This window comes from Ischnura elegans (assembly GCF_921293095.1).
Source record: "Ischnura elegans chromosome 13 unlocalized genomic scaffold, ioIscEleg1.1 SUPER_13_unloc_3, whole genome shotgun sequence".
Taxonomy (NCBI): domain Eukaryota; kingdom Metazoa; phylum Arthropoda; class Insecta; order Odonata; family Coenagrionidae; genus Ischnura; species Ischnura elegans.
Window position 1 is genome coordinate 1,298,917 of NW_025791659.1, and position 25,583 is coordinate 1,324,499.

A 25,583-nucleotide genomic window follows, 5' to 3' on the forward strand; every position below is an offset into this window, starting at 1 on the left:
CGATGATACCTAGTTGCTATTTTATCCGCAAACAGCACACCTATAGCACAGGCCTGACATCCGAGTTTCAAGACAATTTTCTTTCCATTTGAAAAAATAAAAGGACATTTAATTTATATTCGTCAATTTTCTTTCAATTAATGGTAGTATTATAGTTTGTATTTGATTATTATTCAATGCTTAGGCTAGAAACTGAATCTAAGGACGACTTCATCTTCCACACGGTCACAGTTCATTTGCGGTCTTTACAAATGAAAAAGGGTACAAAATATCTTGAAGGTTGTATTATAAAAATTACTAAAACATTCATGTCTAAAACAATGCTATAAAGCTCAATAATTCATCACTCATCGTTGCAAATACGTCATCTATCGATTGTAGGCCTACTGCGTACGTTATTCTCTAGCGCTAAAATATGCAACTTAAGTTCGGTATCTGACCTAAATCTTGCTTATTTGGTCTATTATAATGTAGTGCGTCAATAAACATGGAATTCGTTGAAATATTTGCTGATTACTCTGCTGCGATGTGATTTCTTTTTGAGGTCATATTTAAATGTGAGCTGAACACGCCCTTTTTCTTAATAATTCCAATGTTTTTGCATTGGTGTGCGTAATGGAAATGATCGTAATTTATTAGGAATCTAGTATTCACTGAGTGCTGTGTGGATGCTTTGCTTGAGGAGTGAACTGGTTTAGAGACTGAATTAGTTATTGCTGTGAAACCATGAGTGCTACCACTGGGAATTACTTAGAGTCTTTAGACAGGATTTCCGAGGGCACCCCGTGCAGACTTTGCATGAAGAAAAATGATTATTATTATAACATATTCACTTCTATTGTAGCAAGCCAGACAACTGTAGAGGATGCCTTATATGATTTAGTCGACTTAAAAGTAAGTGGCGGGTTACATGTTATCGATTTCCTTGCCTCTTGTTTTATTCCGTTCTATGAACATATTTTCCACGGTACGTCTGAAATCTCTTGCAAGTGTTTTCATTCCTTTTAGGTTGTTGTGGGAGATGGCCTGCCTGCCACTTTATGTCCACTGTGCTTGAAAAAGCTCATCAAATTCTACGATTTTAGGAATATTTGTCATGAATCGGACGCAGAACTGCGAAAAGTTTTGTCCAGAAATAACTTCAGGGTGAGTGCTTCTTATTTTTTTTCATTGGAAGCCTCGTGTAGCATCCACATGATGTTAAATCATTCTCGCAAACTGATATTAACTTGTTCCTGATTATGTACCGTGCTGCCCGGTATTAGTTGTTTTAAGTTTATATAAACGGGAATGAAAAATATAGCAAGATGTGTGTATTTGTTGGTAGAACTGGTTATAACAGTAACTTGAAAAAGTGACTTCATTGTGTATTTGATGAATCACTTGCCACGACGGGCAAAGTATAATGCATTATGACTGAAACAAACTGGTACGTGCAACGTTTGTTAAAAATCGCTTTGATTAGGCATCAAAAGTTAATTGGGTATTAAATTTATTAATGAACAACAGTAGATGGTGCTAAAGGCCCTTGTGCATGATCCACTGAGCTGTGAAAAGAGTCCAATGTCCCACATAGTGTTTCCGAATTAGTTAATCCTGACGAGGTATTGGTTAACTCGCAGTTGGTTTCTCAATGGTGACGAGTGAAGTCGTTTTTTTTCTTTTTGTATTGTGAATGTGAATGACCAACTCTAAAAAGATATCAATGAATATGAACATTTTTGTGGAATATGTTTTCGATGTATTTCTTTTGCTTTTTACCTCCTGTTTGGTTTTAAATTCCAACACTTACAGTTAAGATAATTTATAGAATCGTACTAGCGGACTTAAAGAAGTTTATTTATCATTTTTAAGTTGTAATACACGAAGATGTATCGAATGAAATATTTCAACAAATCGATCGAAAATGTTGAGAACAGGTTAAGAAAATTTATTGTACATACCTGGCTATTTAGTCTATTGGTTCGTTGCAATGTTACAATATTAAGCCTGATGCATTTTTTAAATTTGTAACATATCTGATTGATTTGATAACAATATTATTTGCTAAAATTATCTTTGTCAGCTGTTTATCAAATGTTTTATGTCTTTGCTTATATAAACCGTTAATGAAACTATTCTTCAATAATAATATTTTGTGTGCATGATTTTGGTACTATCAAACATCATGTACACAAAAGTGTGTTTTTTATTTATCGAGAGTGCGATTTTTATTTATTGAAAGATTGAATTTTAGTTATTACACTGTAACAATGGGTACATTTTTACAGGTATCCTAATTTTAAGAGATGTTTTTCATTGTGAAATACTATTTTCTATGTATCAAGATGTTTTTCCCATGTAAGAATCGTCATAATTGTGGCTGGGGATATTGAACACTGTATTGCTTTTTAAATCGGTAGGGGTTGTTGCATTACGGTTCTTGCGTGAATGTCTGTTTACTCCATGAATTTACCTGTGCTAGTTATTGTCTAAATAAATGAATCCAGAAATGTACACAAGAAAGCACATAGGGTAACACACCCAACTTGTGTGAATGCATGAATAGAAAATAGAACCTGTCTGATTTGGTCCTTGCATTCATTATTCATGCATTCACTCATTACCTTATATATGATATTGTGTGGTGTAAACAGGCCTTAAAAATATGAGGTGATGATTTTGATTCATCATGTATTTTTTTGGTTAACTTTTTTGAATATTCTTATCATTTGTAGACATAAGTTTTTTTTTTAAATAGCTGCATGGCATAGGGAAGGGGATGTATTTCATTTTACAGATCTATTTTGTTTGATGAATTTGAAGTGCATGGAAAAATTGTTGGGGTAGAAATTGGAGTGAACTACTTGAATGGGAAGGTCTTCTTTCCTTTTATATTTTTGGGATAGCTGGCATTATATGTACTTTTAATGGCTGTCTTTCCAAAATCACCACCAGGTTATAACACACACAATAAAAACTTTAGAAAGCAGTTTTTCTGAGGCCATAATATCATACTTTGTTGTGTATGAGTGTGTTACTTTGCCTTGTGCTCTTGGCATAAGACGCACGCTCGTTCACATGTATTTTTGCATTGCACCTTTCGGTGTCTCTTCTTGAAAGATGCAACCTAATTAAGCACTGGCTTAGAATTCAAATCCTGGAGATATGTGATGAAATCACCCTGAAATAGCCTATTCTTGCGAAGTCCGCATCATCACCAGTTCATTCCTGTTCCTGGCTTCCACAAAGCAATCGTGTACCCATCTGTTGATCATTTCAAGCTTGTCAATTTTCGTTCTCCCTGATTTTATGTCTTTTTCCCACATGGAAACTGGGCAACTCTTCAAAGACAGTATGTTTCAAATCTTTTGCTCTGAAAATAAGTTCCCTTCATTTTGATGCCAGTACCACAGTTTTACCACTCCTGCTTGGACGAATCTTGGTGATATCAGTGTCAATATAGGGCTTATTCTCAAGAAGCAGTCAAGTAAAAAAATGTAAAACGTCAGAAAGCAACAAATCTGAATTAGATGGAAAAGATGACAAAAAATGGCGGTGGCAGGCTGGAAAAAATATACTCTCTCCGAGTCCCGAACCCTGGTCCTTCAAAATGAAAGTGCGGTACGCTGCCACTGGGCCAAACTGCCTTTGAAACAATGAGCCAAATTATTTAATTAAATTCAATGTGATTGTATTTTTTAATTTTAAATGCTTTTTTCCCTCAAACCCTGGCGTATATGGACAAAACCCTTCAACAGTATTCATATCTAATTGTCTACTTTCAAATAGAAAAGGTGTCATCTTCTTTCTTGACATCACTTGCACAAAGCCTCCATTTGAGTCTAAGAGATACTTAATGTTGATATCAGGTTGCCTCAGGGGATCCCATTTTTTATTTGTAATCAATTACCTATGCTTCCATTAAACAGCCATAGTCGACATTAACATAAAATAATTTTTACAAATCTTCTTTCCTCATAATAGTAATCTGCATTGTTATCTCCTATTTTTTTCAACGGCTTTTAATGATTAACTTCAGTTTTATACAGTTATAAGAAGTGATTTAACTTCAATGGAGCAAAGTCTATTTGAATAATGTAAAGGAACTCTTACTTGATTCATTTCATTAGAGAAATCTAAGGAAACGTAATGCTGTATTCATGTAAGGATATGTTAGTAATGATTTTTTAAATGAATTAAATGCCCTCACGAGTAGGTAGATCTGTGTATGAAACTAAGAACTGGTTATCTCTATCCAAATCATTATGTTTTTTGGTAGTTTAATTGTTCATGCAAGGAGTTATTGTTGTTTATTATCAATTTTCTTTGCTTTGAAAAGCTCTTTTAGTATGGAATTTACCCTTGATCAATGTTATGTTGTCAGGTTCTTATGTTTTACAATGTCAGTACAATTTTTTTTTTTTTCAAAATTTGAGTTTTTTTAATATTTCTCTATTGTAACTATCGTTTGAAACACGTAAGTATCGTAAATATAATTTTACCAGGCAAAAAGCATAGCCATGCTTATCTATTCTCATTTAAGCAAATCCTAGCTTCACAAAACTGCTTATCTTTTATCAGAAATATCACATGCCGTATGGAGTAAGGCTATGGTAATCAGAGACTAATCTACTTAGAAGCTAAATGTCTTCATATTGGACCCCATATTTTCTTCAATATGACATGTTTACATATATAAAGAGGTCATCAACAAAATAAACACATCCACTTCAGTTTCTGAGACACCACTGTGTAAAATTATTAGTTAGGGATTTTATCCTTATAAACGCAACTTCTCTGACAATTATTATTGCAGATGCAAGTTCAGCATTTTAAAATTTAGTTTTTTGTTCATTAAACAGTGATAATTGTTACCCTAAATCTCTATCTAAGGTACAAGCTTGTAACTTGAAAAGAAGGATGTTAGGATACTTTGCATGAGCATGATATTCCAGGGGTAACGAGAATTTTCTGTGAATGGGACGATTTGAAGGCCTTCTCCTGGCTCCAAGGATTTTGTGACAAAGCCATAATATGAGATGAGTTTCAACAAGCTTTAGGTTTTACTCCATCTGGCAAGGTCACCAGGTCCCACACTTTGTTACACTTAAAGGACTGCATTTCCTGATCCAGTGCCCTTTTCCAGTATGACCTTTCTGGGCCAGCCAAGGCCTCATCAATGGAAATAAGATCCTTGCCACTTTCAGAACTACTCGAAGCTAAAAATGAAGGTACAAAGTCAGGGTAAAGCTTAAGGGTCCTATTTCTTAAAGGGTATTTTCGCTCTCTCTCAATACTGGATTCCCTGTCTTCAATGGATTCAACACAATTTTCAATACCAAGGACATCGTTATTGGAGTCTACTTCCCCATCCAAAACACAATCTTGACTTTCTGTCATTGGTCCTTCCATTCTAATCTCATTATACCCAATTGACTTAATATTATTTAAAGGCAAACTAGATTCATTCCTAGGATAAAATGATAAAAAATGGTACACTACATCATTCTTACCTTTATTGGGTACACTTTCATGTCTTACATTAGGACTCGCATAATTTTCTAACAAAACATGTCTAGCCTTAACGACTTTTGAGGTATTATTTGGATCAACTTGTATATAACCTTTTCTTGTTTCACAATACCCAACAAAATTAACCTTTTCCCATTAGCATCCCACTTATTTCTTTTCTGATCAGGAATATGATCATATGCTGGACACCAAAAAACCCTTAAATGTTTGAATGATGACATTTTTCCTCCCCACAACTCTTGTGGAGCCTTACCTTGAATAGCTCTATGTGGTACACGGTTTTTAATGTAGACTGCAGTGTTACAGGTCTACACCCAATAACCCTTTGGTAAGCCTGAATCAAACAACTTTCATCTAGTCTTTACACATATTGTGCGATTAGCACATTCTGCCACACGATTCTGTGGAGGAGTATATGGGGTGCTAGTATGATGCTCTATTCCATGTACCCTTAAAAGGAATCAAACTTTTGATTAGGTAATTCAAGACCATTGTCAGATCTTACAACCTTAATCCTTATATCTGTCCTGTTCTCAGCCCAAGCTTTAAATTAACTTAATCTATCAAATGTTTCACTTTTGGATTTCAAAAAATAGCAAAATGGCTTCCTGGAAAAATCATCAATGAGCACAAACATGTTTTTTGCCCCACCAACTGAGACATCACTTATTCGACCACAGAGATCCACATTCACCATACACAAAACTTGATTAACAGGCATGCTGACACCACTCCATTTGTATATGAAATCATGGACGATATGTTGAATATCCTTTTTCGTATTGCTTAAGAGCATCCCATGTATGTATTTTTAAGGAGATGAGTGTTTTTTCTCTCTTACTTTTTCTGCAGAGTTTTGAAGAACGAGGGGCAGGTGATGACAATTCGGGGCCTTCTGTGGAGACTAAGGGTTGCATTCAAGATGTATTGAAAAGAATTCACAGCCCGCATGCTCAGGGCGAACCACTGAAATATACCTTCCTGTGCCAGACTTGGTACTGCCCAGGGACAATGAGTTGGTAAGTTATGTTCTAGTACACAGTGAAACCTGATTTGAACCACCTTCAGTTATACAAATTTCTCGGTAGCGATAAGGAAGATGGTGTGTCCGTCATAAATATAAGTATATTTATGGGAAGTCACTCAAAGTAATGCCAACGTCAGTTGAGGGATTTTCTAGTTGTAACATATGAGGCAGAAAACTGAACCACACTATTCTTTTTTAGTCAATATCACTTGTACAATACTGGAAATCTTCTGATAGAAATTACTTGTATCTGATGGAGTAGGCTTGTAGATAACGATGTGAAATGCCTGTTTATGCCATTTGTCTTGGCTATAACTGGGCTGTGTCTCATTATTGCCCTCTCTTTGTTTTAAGCCATCTTTCTCCTTAATTTCAATGAAGGTTCCAGCTATAACTGTTGTGACACCTCATTACATGCATGGGTAAAGAAAATATTAAGACAATTCAATGTACAGTGGAACCTCAATCTGTTGTTCCAGCTGTTTTGCCTCTGCTGTAAGTGGCCAAAACTCTCATTCAAACCACATGCCCTTTGAGACATCCAACTCTCCCTCCCTAGTTGAACGTTGATACTCTGGAGTTTGATCCGGAAGTCACAAAATATCATGAGTACATGAGAGTTGGAGTGATCTAAAGGAAATGAGGATTTTTATCATTTAATGAGCTTATTATTGTTTTTTCTTTAGTTGAGTGAAGCCCATTGCTATCTTCCAGTTTCAAGTGAAAGACGAGAATGAAGTTAACCTCAGTGAAGGGATTTATCCTATGCTGTACACATCAGATCCAGCAGGAATTTCAACTGATGTGTCAGACCCATTGGCCACTGATGAATTGGTGAGTTTACATCTGCCTTGTATAGTTACATTTTTCTACCGCACAATGTCATTCCTTAGTGGAATATTCCCAACACCTCTTAGAGCAAACGTAAAGCATTCTCCTACTCCTTATCAATAATGACCAGCTACAGAATACATTTCATGAATGAATCATTTTAAATGAATTATTTATTGTAATGAACCTTTTTTGTGCTTTTTTTATGCAAAACTGACAGCCCAAATTTATTTACTGAGCAAGTGAGAGCACTGTCATCACATCATTGAGCAGTTAGTAATGTTTTGATAGTATAACACAGTATTTAAATCTGGTTTTGACAGAGTGGAAGGGTGATTAGGAATTGAGAGTTAAGATGAGTACTGTTGAGTTTGGAACAATTTAAAGAATGACCATGACATCATGGTGCAGCTGCTAGCCCGGTCGAACAGCATAGCTCGTTCCTTATGAGAGATTGATATTCACAGGAATCAGATCAGATATGGATTTTGTGATGAAAGTGAACAGGAATTTATAGCAAGGACTAGGGATTTGTCCTTTAACATTTTTGAATGAGGTGTTGCACGTTGGCAATGCAAATCGATTACCAAAAGACGTCAAATTTTAGTGAGGTGAACTGATTTTTATTTACTTTGACTCAATTTTCTGCTGTTGTTTTTCATAGTCTTGAAACCCTTCCATTATTAATGTAATATTAATATTTTGCTTATTCTTGGATTTTTATTATTTTCTTAGAAATCAGTGCTTTTGTCTTGCTCATTTTTGAAATTAATTATAATGCAAGGGGAAGTCCACAATTTTAAGAGCTATTTACTCTCAAGATTTTCCCAATAAAGGGGTTCCTTCTTCTTACCAAGAATTTCATTAGATTATATTGAAACAATAAGAACTATATTGGCCAAATGTTGTTGGTTGATTAGGTTAATCTATTTCTACTATAAGGCAATAATCGTTCCTTTGGAATAATTTATTTTGTACTGACATCCTGTAATTAAAGCATTCTTCATTATTACTTTTGCTTCTTGTACCAATTGATTATAATATGTATCAATGAAGGTTCCTCTTTCAATAGAGTAATGCGGTAACATACAAGTGCCCTTCTGTTAAAGAAGATCATATCAGCGATGATGAATGTGGATATAGACTCAATGATTGCACTGATGGTGCCTCAAGCAAACTGATACATCAAGACATTTCTGGTCAGGTAATACTATTTATGAACTATGTATTGTCTGTTGACCTTGAGTTACATATAAACTGTATCGGTATTTTCCTAAAATTTGTTTTTCTTATCTTTAAATATGTACTTACTTTTTCTGTTATAAATCCTCATTAATCTAACTAATGATATATGTACATCTAGAAGCAATCTTTTCCCTTTTTCCCATCCATTTCTCCATTTCCCTTTTGACTAATGTCTATATAAGTCTATCATATCTCACGCTGAAGCTGATCAAGATTTGTTTTTTTGAAGACTTCTCCTACTATTCTCTGTTCTTCCTTGGTACTTCCTCATTCGATCCCTTTTACCTTCTACATTCTTCATGAGCAACACATTTCCAATGCTTCCACTTACGACTTTCATGCGGTCGTCGATTTAAAACCTTGCTATCATTTTTAACTATGCTCAAAATGTAGTTTCCGATGAATATTTTCCATATTTTTGTATCAGTACTCTAAGCTGTGTGGAGATTCCTCTTTTCTCTAGAGTGCTCTTTGTGCAGAAGCTATTCTATTCTCTATTTCTTTCTTGTTTCATTCATCACTGATAATTATGCCTCCTGTAGCTTGTCTGCTTTTAAGGTTATGAGATATGAAAATGACATTGTGTTGAAACCATGGTCAGGAGTGGAGATATATGTTAAAGTTTTGGAAGTTATCGTTTGTTGTTTATATTTTATCATAGATAATAATTGCATTTACACCTGAAACAATTTCACATACTTGAAAGCACTGTCGTATACCTTTTGAGCAAATATGTTGTTAAGGGTTCAATTATTTCTGGGAAAACTGATGACGTTCTACTTTAATATACATTATGTAATTTTCATATAGTCCCTGGAAGTAAAAATACCTCAAGTACACACCACCCATCAATTTTTTGTGCAGGGTAAAATAAACCTTCACATTTTCCCATTAAAGTTAAGCATCTTTTGTCCTATAAGGAGTTCATGTATGGATAACTTTTTTCATTTACTGGAATTGCCTCCCATTATTTATATTCTGAGTCACTTATTTTTATAAGCCAAAATGTTTGATGCCTTTAATCCTCCAGCAGGCACGCCATATTCTCTGACACTAGCGGGCACTCGTGGCACTCAGTGCAACACTTGGTTTTCCTCTGATATTAATAACAAAAACTCGAAATAAGAAGCGTACATTCATTGCCTTGTTTTTTTAATTAAACTTTACATAGTTTTGGCAAAAAGTACAGATTTTTGAATGCTTTTATAATTCTAAATTTTTATTACATTTTTTTAAAGCAATACCAAAAACTCAGTTTGTACGTCTTAAGGTTTTTCACATCATTTATGTACACATTTTGCAGGTAGTTACTGTTTCACAGTGCTATCGGCAATAAAAGTTATTACACCTCCCACATTTTATTGTCGTTGATATGTTCTTTGCACGGCCACACAATACACTATTTATATTCTTACTTGCTGACTCGCTCAAACGGTAAGTCTTCATTTCGATAACTTGACAAGAATAATTTAATGTCAGCTGGTAGAGATAATATGTTTGACCTGTTTTTCAAGTGTGCGTTCATCAATGTGTACGATAAGGTTTTCAGGAATGGCCTCCTGCAATGTTTATCCGTAGGATTGTTTGCCCTATATAATATGTGAGCATTGATTCCTGCGATGACCAAAAATCTATAAAGTAAAACTAATGGCCACCTTTTCGTTATTCTGGACACAGAATACAAACTACACATTTGGTCAACCATGTCAACACCTGTTTTCGTTGCATTGTAATCTAATATAATGAATGGTTTATTTGAACCTTCATCAGTGATCGCCTCAGCATACATTGTTGAAAACAGCAACACCACCTTGTTCTTCTTTGTAACGTATGATAGGAGGGTAATGTCTTTCTGAAACTCTTAGAGAGATGACCCTACATCGCACGTATTGTTTGGCCAAAATTCAGGTGGAATCTTTTATTTTTTCAGCGTGCCAATGGTTGTAATGTTTTTGTAACGAGATGCTTGGCAAGCGGATAACTAGTACACCAGTTTTCTGTGGTAAGATTATGATTAGTTGCCTCAATTGATCCTACAAGCCTCTTGACAATGTCTACTGGTGGGTTTGACACCAAATATGAACCGTTCATCTGCTTCCTGCAATGCACTTCGAGATTACTGGTGAAGAATGTTTTCACATCAAACATAGTATATAACTTTATCCCGTATTTCGCGGGTTTGCTCGGTATATATTGAATGAAACTGCAACGGCCATCTAAATGGTTGCAGCATTTTGTCAATTGTCACAAATTCGCTCATATTATACGTTTTTTGACAATTTCCTATGAACGAGTTTATTATTGTTCGGATTGCAGCTAATTTATCTGTTTGTTTTCGGAAATCCCTACTTGCTCAGTAGTCAAATCCTACTGATAGCAAGAGAAACAAAAATTGCTTGTAACTCATAGCTGCCCTTAGAATTTGCATTCCTGATCCATCTGTACTTCGCAATTCTAAAGCATTTGCATGATGACCTTTTTTTATGCCAATTAGAAAAAGTATACTCAGCGCAGCCATAAATTCAGTTCTTGTCATTTCCTTACAATCCCTATCCCTTGAATAGTGGACAAGAGCAATTTTAGTTTGAATGTACTTGATTGTTTGCATCACAATTTCATCAATCATATCTATATCTATATATTTCAGAAAAGCCTTAGCCTCATCAGGTGTGTTTCTTGCACAGTTTCATCCCTTGTAGGGTTTTCATAATGTTTTTGCTCTTGATCTTTGTAGCACCGCAAAAAGAAGTTTTCTCCACTTGCAAGATTTATCAACTTTTCCAAAAAATAATTATTCTCACCATCAACATCACTATCTTCAGAAGTTATAGGTTCTTCCACGTCGCCATCAGATGCAGCTTCATCATAGTCTCTTATTACCTAGGGGTAATCACCTAGGGAATTATTTTCCTCCTCATCTGTGTCATCACTTTCCTCAATGCCGACTTCCTGTTCCTCGTCTGACTGCTCTTGCAGTACACTCAGATAGTCTTCTTGGGTAATGAATCTTTGTGCCCTAAGCAGTGTGATAACAAACTTTTGAAATTTTCTACATCGAAATCCCATAAAAGGACAACAAAGTATCCAATGGAAATTGATTCTAAAACTGTACTCACATCATAGGGCTCACATGGGAGAAAATGCCACAGGTTCATTTCTCTCCACAAACAGCTGCTCCTACACACCAAACACTTAGCTGTTAGCTCACCCTGATCCAGAGAAGGAATGGTGAATACTCTTGTGTTCCCACCAACTCACCTCACGCTACATTGTACAGAAAGAAACAATGTTGATCTATAATTGCCACTTCCGGATAGTATTACATCACCGGGCACCCATTGCACTGACAACGACGACCAGCTCAGCTAATTATTCCTTTTATTTCGAAATTCGAGATGCCACGCGCTTGAATCACAAACATAAATCTCCATAGTGCTACAAAGAAGGAATAATTGGTGCGTTTGGTTCACTGACCAAATAATAAAGTGAGACCGAAACGGCACAATGTTGCACTTTGTGCCACAGCACCCCCGCTGGAGGGTAAAATTGACTTATAAACCAAAACACAAGAAATTATTCTCCTTTCTAGACCGTATTAATTTTCTATGGTAGTGTATTATTGTAAAACTATCTGCGATAGGTACTCAACAGGAGATTTACATAGTGAGTTCGAGAAGAACATCATCATTCCCATACCCAAAAAGAAGAGAGCTGAGAAGTGCGAAGAATTAAGGACCATAAGCCTGAAGACACCTGTGTCAAAGATTCTGACAAGAATCATTTACAGGAGAATTGAACGAAGAACAGAAGAATTCCTGGATGAGGACCAATTCAGATTTAAGAAAAGCAGGGGCACAAGGGAAGCAATTTTGGCTCTTAGGATGATCATAGAGAAGAGAATGGAGAAAAACAAACCAACCTTCATAGCATTTCTCGATTTAGAGAAGGCCTTTGATAACGTGGAATGGAATTCAATGCTTAGAATTTTGAAAGAAATCGGCGTACTCTACAATGATCGTAGAATTATTCATAGTTTGTGTAAAAACCAAGTAGCTGTGATCAAATGTGGACCAAACGGTGCAGAAGCTAGAATAAGAAAAGGGGTGAGACAAGGTTGTGCGCTTTCCCCCTTAATTTTTAATGTTTACATAGAGAAAGCCATCAACGAAATCAAGCAGAAAGCTTCGGGTGTCAATATCCACGGAGAAAAAATTAGTATGCTGCGATTTGCTGACGACATAGCAGTCATAGCCGAGGCAGAGAAGGATTTGAAGAAGACGTTGACAAACATGGAAAGGACAATGGCCAGATATCAGCTGAAAATCAACAAAAAGAAGACTAAGATATTAGTTTGCAGCAAAAGAGAGGAGGCTAAAACAAACATCAACCTAGGAAAGCATAAGCTTGAAGAGGTGAACGAGTTCTCTTACCTGGGAAGCCGAATTACCAGCGATGGACGGAGAAGAAAGAAATACATAGTAGAATAGCGCAGGCGAAGAGGGCTTTCTACAAAAAGAAGAATCTTCTTACAGCTGAAAATACCAGCATACAAGTAAGAAAACAATTCATCAGATGCTACATATGGAGTATGCTTCTCTTTGGAAGCGAGGCTTGGACGTAGACAGCAGCAGAGAAGTCAAGAGTGGAAGCATTCGAATGTGGTGCTACCGAAGAATGATGAGGATAAAATGGATTCACGGTGTGAGTAACCAGGAAGTGCTAAGGAGAGTGGGAGAAAATAGAAGCCTCCTAAAAACATTAAGCAGAAGAAGGGACAACTTAGTTAGCCACATTTTGAGGCACGATGGTCTGATGAAGACAATCGTTGAAGGACCAGTGGAAGGGAAAAAGGGCAAGGGATGGCCCCGAATGAGTTATATAGGACAGGTTATAAAGGATGTGAAAGAGTATAAATATGTAGCTATGAAAAGATTAGCGGATAGGAGAGAGAAATGGAGAGCTGCGTCAAACCAATCTTAGGATTGTTGACTAATGCTGATGATGATGATGATGAGTGTGTTATTATATTTGTGCTCTGCATTCTCATGCAAAGTTCTACCAAAAAATAAGTTTCTGTCATGAATAAGATTATATCTGGAGTTTTACGTATCCAGAAACCATTTCCCTGAGGATCATCATGTGGCTTTTGAAGGGATTTTGCAATGCAAGTAAGAGGTTTTAAGTCTGAAGTAAAGTGGTAAACTTAATTTACATAAGCATAAACATTATGAAATGCTGACCTTACGTTCATTGAGGAAGCTTGTAGGGGAGCATGAAGAATGTATCCATCTTGAATGAGCTTTAATTTTATTCATGAGACAAATTCTCAAAAGCATTTCTTTTTTTTGTATCTCAATCATGTATGATGATGATTTGGCATTTTGTTGCAGCCCATAACCTTAACTGCTTCCCAAGGTGAAAAGGTGGAAACTCAGGGCACAGGAGCCGTAGTGGTAGACCTGGAGTGGACGCTGATTGGGGTAAAGAGGGAACCATCTCTGGAAGAGAATGACCAGGTATGTGAGGAATTCTTGTTATTGGATTTAACTTATTGATGAAGGAGATAGTAGGTAAATATCTAAACATTTATCATTCTAAATGATAGGACGTTTTGCTTTCTGCACAGCTTTAAAGGTAGCCCATTCCATTCAAAGTATCTAATTCCTGAAGTAAGTATTCTTATCTCAAAAGAAGCCGTTTTTATTCACCTTAATGGTTTAATTATGTGCTGTAGTTTACTTGCCTTATATTTGGCTAAAGTAAATCCTTACTCTAATAAATCATGTCTTAATAAGAAAATCAGATGTCAAATTCAAATCAAACTTTTTAGCGTTGTAATATGTAGGAAGCTGTCCACGAGTCAACCCAATGTGGGGTAACTTAACCAATGGTTTAAACTAGAAATGTAGTTAAACATTTACAGGTCTATTTTACTCTCTTATAAATGGTCTGCCTTCATGTAGGAGCGATAGCCTGGTGGTTATGGTGTGTGGCTACTACCTGGAACTTCTAAGCTCAATTTTTGCATTCAGTACGTTTCATAATTAGTTTCTACTTTTCATTTTACAAATGCCAGCTGTTCATCATTATTTTCATGATTTTCACTGAAAAATTTTGGTTTCCGTATCGATATCAGCTTTTGCAATGTAGCTGTGTCAGATTTTATCCAATTTTTTGACATGGATGCCTAGTTTCAAATATGTGGTTTTGATTCCTTCATTACCAAAGAAACCTTAATTCTTTTATGGTATCCCATGAAAATAAAATGGCATTAAATGCAGAGTTAACTAATTAAGATAGTATTAAAATATGGGTGTAACTTAAATAAAAGCACTTTGATGTTGAAAGAAATGCGAAAATATTCAATTCGCTGATAGTGTAAAAAAAATTATTTTGAATGAAAAATATTTGTTAGGAATACCAACTTTTGATGCAATGTTGAGTATGAAGTAGTTTTATTTGATCCCCCAAAAAATTCCTGAATCCTTTGTATATACATGATTTATATGTTGATGATTACTTACAGCTTACTTTAGGCGAGCATGGGGACCTAATTGAGAGATCAACTGTTGCCCATGATACCGCTACGAAGACATTTGGTGAGTACTGTTAAGGATTGCAAATAACTCTATATAGGGAGGAAATGATGCTAATGTGGGCGATGTACATGTTAATGCTTTTATTTAGGCAACTTCTACTGTTATAAGAGACACGGTTGAGAATTCGACAGAGTCCACAATGGAAGCAGTGGGTTAGTGCTCTCAAGGGCTACAAATAGCTGTATATCGATAAGGCTGAGGCTGCTTTCTGATGGGACGTGTTTTTGCTGGCCACCGTCCCAAGCATGCTGCCGTGCTTTTGAATAAACATATGTCTCTATGGATTCCTTTAGATGGGTCCAATCACACCTTGGTCTCCACAGCACCCATTTAACTCGAACCTGGCACCATGCCATCGACACCATCAACGGGCCATAAAATTCAGGCCGATTTCAGATGAGACAACTTACTAGATTTCACAATGCCATGCCGTGAATGGTGGATGATACTGTGAAGACATCTCTTCTTAAAGTGGCCATATTGTGGTTGATTAGTCATCAATCCATATTTTCTGTTTTCTGTAGTTTAAGTGCTAAATGGATAGGGAAGAAGAGTTACATTTACTTGCTTTTTTTGGTCATATGTATCACTTTTAATGCCTTACAAAAATTTTTGTTGTATTGAAATTTTTAATATTTAACTAGCCATATTTTGAGGCCAGTTTCTTGAAAAAAATAGTTACAAATCACCATAATGGAGGACATGGTTTGAGAATGGAGTATCGAAAGGTGAATTTCAGTCTAAATAGAAAAATGTGTGAATATGGAAACTGGTCAAGTGAATGGAAAAAATATCCTTGGTTTTCGTCCATTTTAAATTAGTGGGAAAATGAGGGAAAATATGTTAAATGAGTGCAATCCTTTTAGCCCTTCTTTCCCGAGAATAGGCTATGGTGCTTTTTTAGGTTTAACAGAGAGCCAAGCATGAAGCTTCCTTGGAGTAGAAAATACTGTTTACATAATGTAAAAATGAGAGGTTTTCTCCAGTATTGAAATCAATATGGCTAAGAAACAGCCAAAGATGATTTCAAACCCATAATTGTATGAGTTTATGAAAGTATACCGGGACTAGCAGTCCAGGTCGTGCGCATGGCGCCACAGCCGGAGAGCAAAGTCCGAACTTTGAACACTAGAGGTGTTCGCTCTGGACTTATGAAAGTATACCGGGACTAGCCACGGTGATTACTTTTTACGAAGTCACCCGCAATGCACTGCTGCTGAGACCGGCTGTGGCGCCATGCGCACGACCTGGACTGCTAGTCGCATCATATGTTTAGCAGTCCATACCACCTTGTCCGGTATAGTCCACAAAATTCCACAGGGGAGAATGACGCCTCGGTAGCTTAACTGGCTAAAGCACTCGGCCGGAAATCGAGGGATCCGGGTTCGAATCCCGGTCAAGGCGAATGATTTTTCCTCTGTGGATTTTTCGCACTATTTGTGCATTGCGGGTGACTCCGTAAAAAGTTATCACCGTGGCTAGTCCCGGTATACTTTCATAAGTCCAGAGCGAACACCTCTAGTGTTCAAAGTTCGGACTTTGCTCTCCGGCTGTGGCGCCATGCGCACGATCTGGACTGCTAGTCGTATTATATGCTTAGCAGTCCATAACACCTTGTCCGGTATAGTCCACAAATTTCCAAGGGGAGAATGACGCCTCGGTAGCATAACTGGCTAAAGCACTCGGCCGGAAATCGAGGGATCCGGGTTCGAATCCCGGTCAAGGCGAATGATTTTTCCTCTGTGGATTTTTCGCACTATTTGTGCATTGCGGGTGACTCCGTAAAAAGTTATCACCGTGGCTAGTCCCGGTATACTTTCATAAGTCCAGAGCGAACACCTCTAGTGTTCAAAGTTCGGACTTTGCTCTCCGGCTGTGGCGCCATGCGCACGACCTGGACTGCTAGTCGCATCATATGCTTAGCAGTCCATACCACCTTGTCCGGTATACTCCACAAAATTCCACAGGGGAGAATGACGCCTCGGTAGCTTAACTGGCTAAAGCACTCGGCCGGAAATCAAGGGATCCGGGTTCGAATCCCGGTCAAGGCGAATGATTTTTCCTCTGTGGATTTTCGCACTATTTGTGCATTGCGGGTGACTCCATAAAAGTTATCACCGTGGCTAGTCCCGGTATACTGTCATAAGTCCAGAGCGAACACATCTAGTGTTCAAAGTTCGGACTTTGCTCTCCGGCTGTGGCGCCATGCGCACGACCTGGACTGCTAGTCGCATCATATGCTTAGCAGTCCATACCACCTTGTCCGGTATAGTCCACAAATTTCCACAGGGGAGATGACGCCTCGGTAGCTTAACTGGCTAAAGCACTCGGCCGGAAATCGAGGGATCCGGGTTCGAATCCCGGTCAAGGCGAATGATTTTTCCTCTGTGGATTTTTCGCACTATTGTATGAGTTATGTCTCTTAGTTCTGCATAGTAATGATATTCGGTAAACATGGTAATTTAGCCCAGTTAGATAATGTTTCTAGCTATTTGTTTTATCCACCTCGCCACAGGCGGTAAAATTTTCCCCTTTCAACACTTTCAAGCCGGATATGGGTGGCATTCGATGGGCATTTTCATGTGTTGTGCACCTAATGTGCGGTATAGCAGTCGTGTGTTTTTCAATGCAAAAGATCGGACATCTGCTCCTACCAACATGAGGGAAGGGAAGATACCCCTGGTTAGAAATCGTCGGATGCATTCAGTGGCTGTATTCTGTATTTTGAATTTATTTATGATTAGGCTGCAAAGTTATGAGCAGTCACCTAAAATCTTTCCTGCCAGGACTTACGTTTGGGAAACGTTTTTGTGCTAGGAGATGTATTAGGACATTTAAACCTTTCTGTATGGAGTTCTTTTTTGGTGGCGAGTTGCATGGGTGTTTTAGTCCCTTAGAATTCAGACCCAGCTCATCAGGGAGTCTCTCCCTCAACCCAGTCACTAACTCTGTCAAAGGAATTATCCACAGTCAAATTATTGCATTACCAGTGTTTTTTTCAACCAAGCATTGTATTTTATTTTCAATACTTTACTCTTTTAAAAGAATTCCTGCAGTGAGGTTTATCATAAATGAGTGGGACGGTTCGGACTTAATTGCCCAGGGGTGGCCCTAAGTTCTCGCTATGCTGGGTCTCAGGCAGGGCCTGAATGCATCCGCCAATTGCTTTACCTCAGCAGTACTTCCCCTCCGTTGCATTGGCAAGAGTCTTTGCATTGAAAAATCTGTGACAGATATACCTGACGTCAGCTCTTCTACGTATGAAAATTTTTGTTGCCTCCACCCAAGGCCTGTCTGGTGCGAAAAGGTTCAGCCCGACCCACCCACTTATTTATATCCTCACCCCAGGACTCAGTCGCAAAGTGGTTATATTTTCAATGGTTTTGGCCACGATATATTTTGTTGCATACTACATACTGTTGTTTTTTCACTTTAAAATGAATTCTCCATTTTTTCTCTGCGCGTAGGCAGTTTATAAAATGAAATTTTAGTGTTATAAATAACGAATTTCTGAAGTTATAGTCTTAGTACCTTGTGTTCACTAACTTTGTTGTCATTAACACTACAACCTTGTTTAAAATTCCTCAATGCTTAAAAATGTTAGTAAATTTTTTGAAGGATAAATCATTGAAAACAAGAACTTTATTTGGTTTAAAAATACTGGTAACACAATAAGATGTCCATTGACAAGTGGTAAGATAGAGTTAGAGGACCAAGTCCAGTAGCAGGTGTAAAGGAAGGGCACACCATTGAGTTGTCTCCCAAGTCTGAGCAACGAAGAAACCAGTGTAACTCTACCCTAAAAATAGCTACACACAGATAGGCTCCAAATATTCTTATGCCACTCAGTGCAGAAAACGTTTTCCATTTGTAGGTGCTGGCAGGAGAAGGTTCAAGTGACTGCTCATTGTGTTGCATCCCAACCCTTTACCCTTCAGTAGTGACGTGGGGTACATAAGTGGGTGATAGTGTTTCATCCGTGTGCCATTTCACATATGATGGCATATTATGCACCTGATTTTCAGTAGCTGTACATTATTAAGTCCTCACACAGTTTCATGTTAGTAATGGCACTTGGTTAGCTATATAGAGCGAGAAAGGAAGCTAGCGTGACTTGGCTACATGCCAGTGTAAAAATTTTCTGAAAGCATCGCTTATAGGTATGCAAAAAATTCTGTTTGACATTTCTCTACATTGACGAGGACACAGTGTTTCACACATCTAAGTTACTGTTGTGGATACCTCGGCAAGTGGCTTGCTTTATTGCCTCCTCTGCAGAAGGGTAGTGGGGTTGCAAGTGACCTTAACCCTTTCGCGCCGGACCTTCGTTGAGGGAAATTCTTCCTCTATACGAGTCTCTTGAAAGTTTTCTTTACTCCCCTGTAAGAAGCTTTTTCGTGTTGACTGAAGGCAGTCGTTCCCTCCCTAACCATTTTTGGAACTGCATACTAGGGCCTCAGCACCCATTTCCCCTTTATTGCCAAGGAGTAGGTATTCCTCCGCAGTAGTCCTATATAAGTCTTGCTCTGCAGGTGTGGCTGTTTCGGAGGCTGTTTCCGGAGGCAGAGTTTCGGAGACAAGAGTCTCCGAGCCTTTGAGTCGAAGGGCCTTTGCGCGAAAAACCTTAGCGCGAAAAGTCCTTAGCGGGAGAAGTTCTGCGGATAAGTTTGTAGGAAGTTCGGAGGAATTTCTGGGGCGGTTCCAGAAATTTGGGGGGACACAAAAAAATGCCACAGGGTCATAGTGGTTCCTGTTGCCCTAGTTGTTTTTGTGTTGTTTGTTTCTTTCCCAATATTTTACCCTATATTGATTTTCTGTTTTTTTTCTTGGGTTTGTGGGATCAAGTCCTGGCCAGGTTTAATTTTATCTCTGTGATTTATGGCTTTTTCATCCTTTTAATCGCTTTTTAGTGGTATGATTAGGAGTATTAGTTTTAATGTTTGACAGTGATAGTTGTCATTTTAAATTCTTTTCTAGGGGTGCCGGCTGCCGAAGATATGCCCATTGAAACAACATCAACTTCGTATCTGCCTGCGGAAGGAAATGTAAGGAATTATTCAATTGATGAATGCACTGGTCGCCGAGCTTTGGTGACACAAATTGGTTCAAACGCTGGATCATCCCTAGTTAAGACAGAAAGAAACCTAATGGATGAACAAATGACGAGAAGTTTCACTGAAGAAGAGGAATCGACTTCACAGGGTTTATCCTCAATGTTATCTTGCATTGGGAACCAATGCAATCACGTGGGTGTGGGAGAGAAAGAGAGACCCTATTCATGTAGCGTGTGCGCTAAGTGCTTCACTCGGAAAGGTGACCTCATCACACACGAGCGTATACACACAGGAGTGAGACCATATTCTTGTAACATGTGTAAAAAGTCTTTCACTCAGAGTGGTAATCTTCACAGTCACATGCGAACACATGCGGTAGTGAAGCCTTATTCTTGCAATGAGTGTGAAAAGTCTTTCTCGGATGTGAGAGTCTTAGCTAGACATGAACGCAAGCACACGGGAGAGAAACCTTATTCGTGTTCAGTCTGCTACAAGTCCTTTTCGCGGTGCGATTACCTTGATTGCCACATGCGGTCACACAGGGGAGAGAGACATTCATGCAACATGTGCAGCAAAACTTTCACTTACCGAAGCAACCTCCATGCACACATCCGTACACACAGAGGAGGGAATCTTTACGTTTGCAACGAATGTGAAAAGTCCTTCTCGAGTAAGTACCACTTAGTTACACACATTAGTACACACACGGGAGAGAAACCTTTTACTTGCAACTTGTGTGAAAAGTCTTTCTCGCAGAAAAGCGACTTGAATAGACATGTACGTACCCACAGGAGAGATAAACCCTATTCTTGTACAATTTGCTCCAAGTCTTTTACTCGCAGAGGCAGCCTCAATGCACACATCCGTACGCACATGGGGAAGAGACGTTATTCATGCAAAGAGTGTGAAATGTCTTACTCGAATAGCGGCCACTTAGTTACTCATATTCGTACACATACGGGAGAGAGACCGTTTACTTGCAACTTGTGTGAAAAGTCTTTCTCTAATAAGAGCCACTTAGTTAGACATGCACGTACGCATTCGGGAAAGAAACCTTTTTCATGAAATGAGCGTGAAAAGTATTTCTCGAGAAAGGGCGACGTAGTGACACTTTCGTACACACTCGGGAGAAAATTCTTATTCGTGCAGAAGGTGTGATAATTCTTTTCCTGTAAGCAACTTTCTGGTCGAGCACATTCGAACGCTCGCAGGAGAGATTTTTTAAATGCAGAATTTGCAAAAACACCCTTCACTCAGTGTCGTTCTCTCAACTGTCACATACTAAACCACACGGAAGAGAAACATTATTCGTGCGGCTGCAAAGATCCTCTTAAGGCCGCTTTACACGGTGAATTTTCATTCGAAAGATTATTCGAATTAAATTAATTCTCCAGTACCCCTGTACACGATGAAGGATTTCGGTGAATGATTTCAGCGAATTTTCTGCGCAGAAACGATGCGCACTGGTGCGACTATTGATAGTGTATTTCGATTCTAACGAAATTTCCGACCGTTTCTGACCACATGATTTGCTTTGGAAGTTGCAGACGACGAAATGCTTCGTTTACATGAGCGCTTGAACATATTTTTGTATTGCTTAGGCTTTCGTTGAGGTATCACGTCTTAGGTAATTAGAGAGATTAGAATGGTACAAATTGATAGCGGAAAACCACTTAAATAAATAGTGCGTTTTGTGATCCCGTAACGAAGTACTACCTAATAAGTTGTTTTCCCTGCAGATAATTATGATTCAGGATAGTGCGCTCTAGAACATAGTCATAAGGAAACTTACTCTTCAAGTGGCTACCCGAAGTCATTTCCCTTCTGATTCAGTAAATTTCTAAGTGAGTGAAAAAATAATTTGGGAGAAAACTGCACGGAAAATTCTACCTTATGGAGGCGAGTCCCATATTGACGCCGCAGCACCAGCTCCAGTAAAAACACAATAAGCTTCTTAAAGGATCCACACGGGTTAAGGCCGCACGACAATGAGTTTTCATGTTCGGGTTCTCTTCGGGTGCACAGCCTTCCCAATGCAGTTGAACAAAGGTCATTCCTGTGCGAGAGAATTAAGGAAGCGGGAAGAGAAAAAAGGAAGGGATCTGCTCTTTTTTCCTTTCGGATATTTGTGCAATTTCTGTATTTTAATTTGCTATTTGTACAAGGACTTGTGCCTGGTAAAATAAATATATTATTATTATTAATAATTACAAATATTAGATGGAAAGATTTTTTTGGCAAACCCTGATTTCCTTTTATGAACCAAACTATTTTATATGGCTCTCAACCGGTTGTGGCTTCATTGAAGTCCTTTGTCCCTCATGTTGCCATCCTTGATAAACCGTGGGGGCCTATAACCTTGTACCATGAGCGTGGGTGCAATTGCCATGGGAATGTGCATTGTGATCTTCACTGTCGCTTGGTAAGCCATTTCTCGGCTGGTTCAATTTGCAGTCCATAGTGAATTTTTTCTCGTGGCAATCCTAGTGTATTTCGTATGCAATAGGAATTAAACACGAAATAAAAAATGCTATGGTGAAAATTAACTGATTTGCTCATGGGAAGGAGAAAAAATAAACATTAGGGTACTTCAGTGTTAACATTACATTTAGCTTCACTGTAGAAGACATTTTCATATTTTTAAAGACATACAGTAATAAAGGATAAATAAAATGGATGTAAGGGTTCACTACAAATTTGGAAATGAGGAATTTCTGTAGGTAAGGAAAGAACTCCAGAGATAGGATATGTTTATGATATGTGTATGCAGGGTACCTGGAATGTAATATGCAACCCAAGGACCAAAACAGAACTCGTTTCCTTGGAGTGTCTATCTGTCATTGGGTGGCAACCTTGCAAGCATCAGTCTCCAACTTTTTACAGGCGGCTGCAAATAAATCTGATGGTAAAACAATACAGCTTTTTACTACGTCTACAATAGTAACCCAATGCCAATAACAGCTCGGTCAAATGGATGTGCTTCTGATAATCCTCACAATAATCCTGGTGACCAGTAAAGCGGGGTAGAAGCATGCACACATGAAATGGAACCAAGGACTTAACTGCTTTATCATACATATGTAATTCCAAATTTAAAGAATGCATCTAAAACGCTTTTATATTTTTCAAGACATGCAGTATTGTTTGATAATTTTGTAGTCCACCACACCAACCAAATTCAATATGTGGGTACTTGCAAGTTCCCATCATGATGGATTGTCAGTCGTAATAATTTTATTTTTTTTGATAAAAATGACAAAAATGAATTCATCTTTGTTTATCAACCAATTTCAGTGGCATAAAGTGATTCTGATGAAGTTGGTGGACTCTCATATATATCTACACACTGGAACCCACCCAGGTGGGCTTCAAACCTTTAACCCCTGGATTAATGACAATTACTCGCTGTACTACAACTTACTTACTCTCATGTCTATTTATACCATAAATGGTATTTAGCCTCGCCGTCTGTCTGTCTCCAACTCTTTTGAACTTCTGCATCTGCCTTGCTGACACCCATTCTCCCGATACCAATCAACACCTCATCCTCCAACCTTTTTCTCGGTCTTCCTGGAGGTCGTCTTCCATCAGGGTTTTCTGCCCTGACTTGTTTCACCAGGGCCTATAGCTCTCTTCATATTATGTGTCTTGCCCATCGCAATCTGCAGCTCTAGTTTCAGCCACTACTTTGTCAAGTTGAAATGGTCCCTGTGTTTTATTTCCCAGTTTTCGTTTTTTCTTGCAGGTCCAAAACTTTCCTAAAAACTTAATTTTAAAAGATAAATACTTAATTTTGTTTTATTGTCGATTAATATTGCTCCGTACTGAAGGATAGGTCTTATAATGGTTTCATAAATTTAAAGTTTGGTTCTGATGGGTAAAATATTTTTAATGTTAGGACTTTGTTGAGGGCATACATTCTCTTACTGCATTAAATATAATAATTAAAAATATGTTATTATTATTAGAACTTTATTCCTGGTATGACTCGGCAGAAACACACAAACATTTCCCTAACCTAATCAAATATCAACAAGTACTCTAGGGCTTTGCATTTAACGAAGAAATTTTCCAAAATGGGCGATTAATTATTATTAACAGAATAGGTCATTCAACACTCAAGGACAGTCAATTGCTCAGCTGGACAGGAAAGAAATTTCATGTCTGCAATTTTATTTAAGTTGGTCACATAAATCTTATGCATAGGTGCATTTGACAAGCAAGTGTATTATCCGTTAAAATGGTAAGTTTTACTGGTGTCATTATTATTTGGATATAAGTTAGTGAAACCCAGTATTCTCTTCTATTATATGTAAAAGAGGGGAACAACGACCCACATAGAGAAGAAAATAATGACGTTTTGCGTGGAACAGCTCCAGGTGGATCTCAAATTGATGCCGTAGACCCCTTGGCTAATGATAACTTGGTGAATGAACACACTTTCATTGTTTTGCAGTTTTGTTAAAATGCATTCCTCAGTGGAACATTGCAACATTCCCAGCCTCACGTAGTGGAAACAAGCAACCTTTTCCCTCACTTAATAAAAAGTGGACAAGTACAGACTTACTGTATTGTGAATTAATGAATCGTTAAAAATGAACCACTAATTGTGATGAGCAAAATGTCTGCCAGATGCTGTGTGAGGGAAAATTGGTGCGAGTGCCGATACGATCCAGGCTGCTAGCAGGTACCAAGATTGGCCAAAGCTCCTGCCTTCCGTTGCACATCATCTTCACATTTTTCCGTGCTAAAATACAGATATAAGTTGATGGTGTCAGAAGTTCAGAAACTAGGGGTCACCAGTTTAAAGCGTCGCGGGAGTTCCTACAATTTAAAACTATATAAAAGTCTTGGCAGTTCAAGCATGTGCGACATTAGGAAGTTTAAAAATGTGGTTGTAAATAAATTATTTAACACTACTTCTCAGACAAATGAAAATACTCAACGAGGAAAATATGACTTCATTATTTTTGGCCAGGGGCATCCCATGCTTTACGACAATATCAGTCAAATTCTTCATGCAGTATATTATTTTAGATAAAATTGTCACAAGACATAGTCCTAGCATCTCAGGCAAAAAATCTGTACTCTAAATAAGCTAAAGCTATACTCTAACTGCACTTAATATCTGGACTGGGAATGAACTTAAGACTGTACTTAATTGAAACAATACAGCACAGTTTCCATAGTACAGTAAAGTACAGTTACCACAGCACAGTCAGAGTGCAGTGGCCACAGCACAGTCAGAGTGCAGTCGCCTCAGCACAGTCAGAGTGCAGTCGCCTCAGCACAGTCAGAGTGCAGTCACCACAG

General features: G+C 38.0%; 1 protein-coding gene across 2 annotated transcripts; it reads left to right on the plus strand.

The window, feature by feature from the left end:
- Window positions 1-1,045: 1,045 nt before the first annotated feature.
- LOC124172817 (zinc finger protein OZF-like) lies at window positions 1,046-22,474 on the plus strand. Of its 2 annotated transcripts, XM_046552305.1 has the most exons (7): window positions 1,046-1,146; window positions 6,367-6,533; window positions 7,256-7,375; window positions 8,445-8,576; window positions 14,008-14,133; window positions 15,144-15,216; window positions 20,194-22,474. In XM_046552305.1, the coding sequence occupies exons 3-7, from the start codon at window positions 7,307-7,309 to the stop codon at window positions 21,333-21,335; spliced, it is 1,542 nt and encodes a 513-aa protein (XP_046408261.1). In that variant the 5' UTR covers window positions 1,046-1,146; window positions 6,367-6,533; window positions 7,256-7,306; the 3' UTR covers window positions 21,336-22,474. The 2 variants fall into 2 exon arrangements, with proteins under 2 accessions (XP_046408261.1, XP_046408262.1); XM_046552306.1 differs by lacking the exon at window positions 8,445-8,576.
- Window positions 22,475-25,583: the final 3,109 nt, after the last annotated feature.

Bases quoted from the DNA above. Each gene is read 5' to 3' on its own strand.
- LOC124172817 (XM_046552305.1), top strand. From the start codon at position 7,307: ATGCTGTACACATCAGATCCAGCAGGAATTTCAACTGATGTGTCAGAC. The intron at 14,134-15,143 runs GTATGTGAGGAA...GATTACTTACAG, and splicing joins CTCTGGAAGAGAATGACCAG to CTTACTTTAGGCGAGCATGG. The intron at 15,217-20,193 runs GTGAGTACTGTT...ATTCTTTTCTAG, and splicing joins TACCGCTACGAAGACATTTG to GGGTGCCGGCTGCCGAAGAT.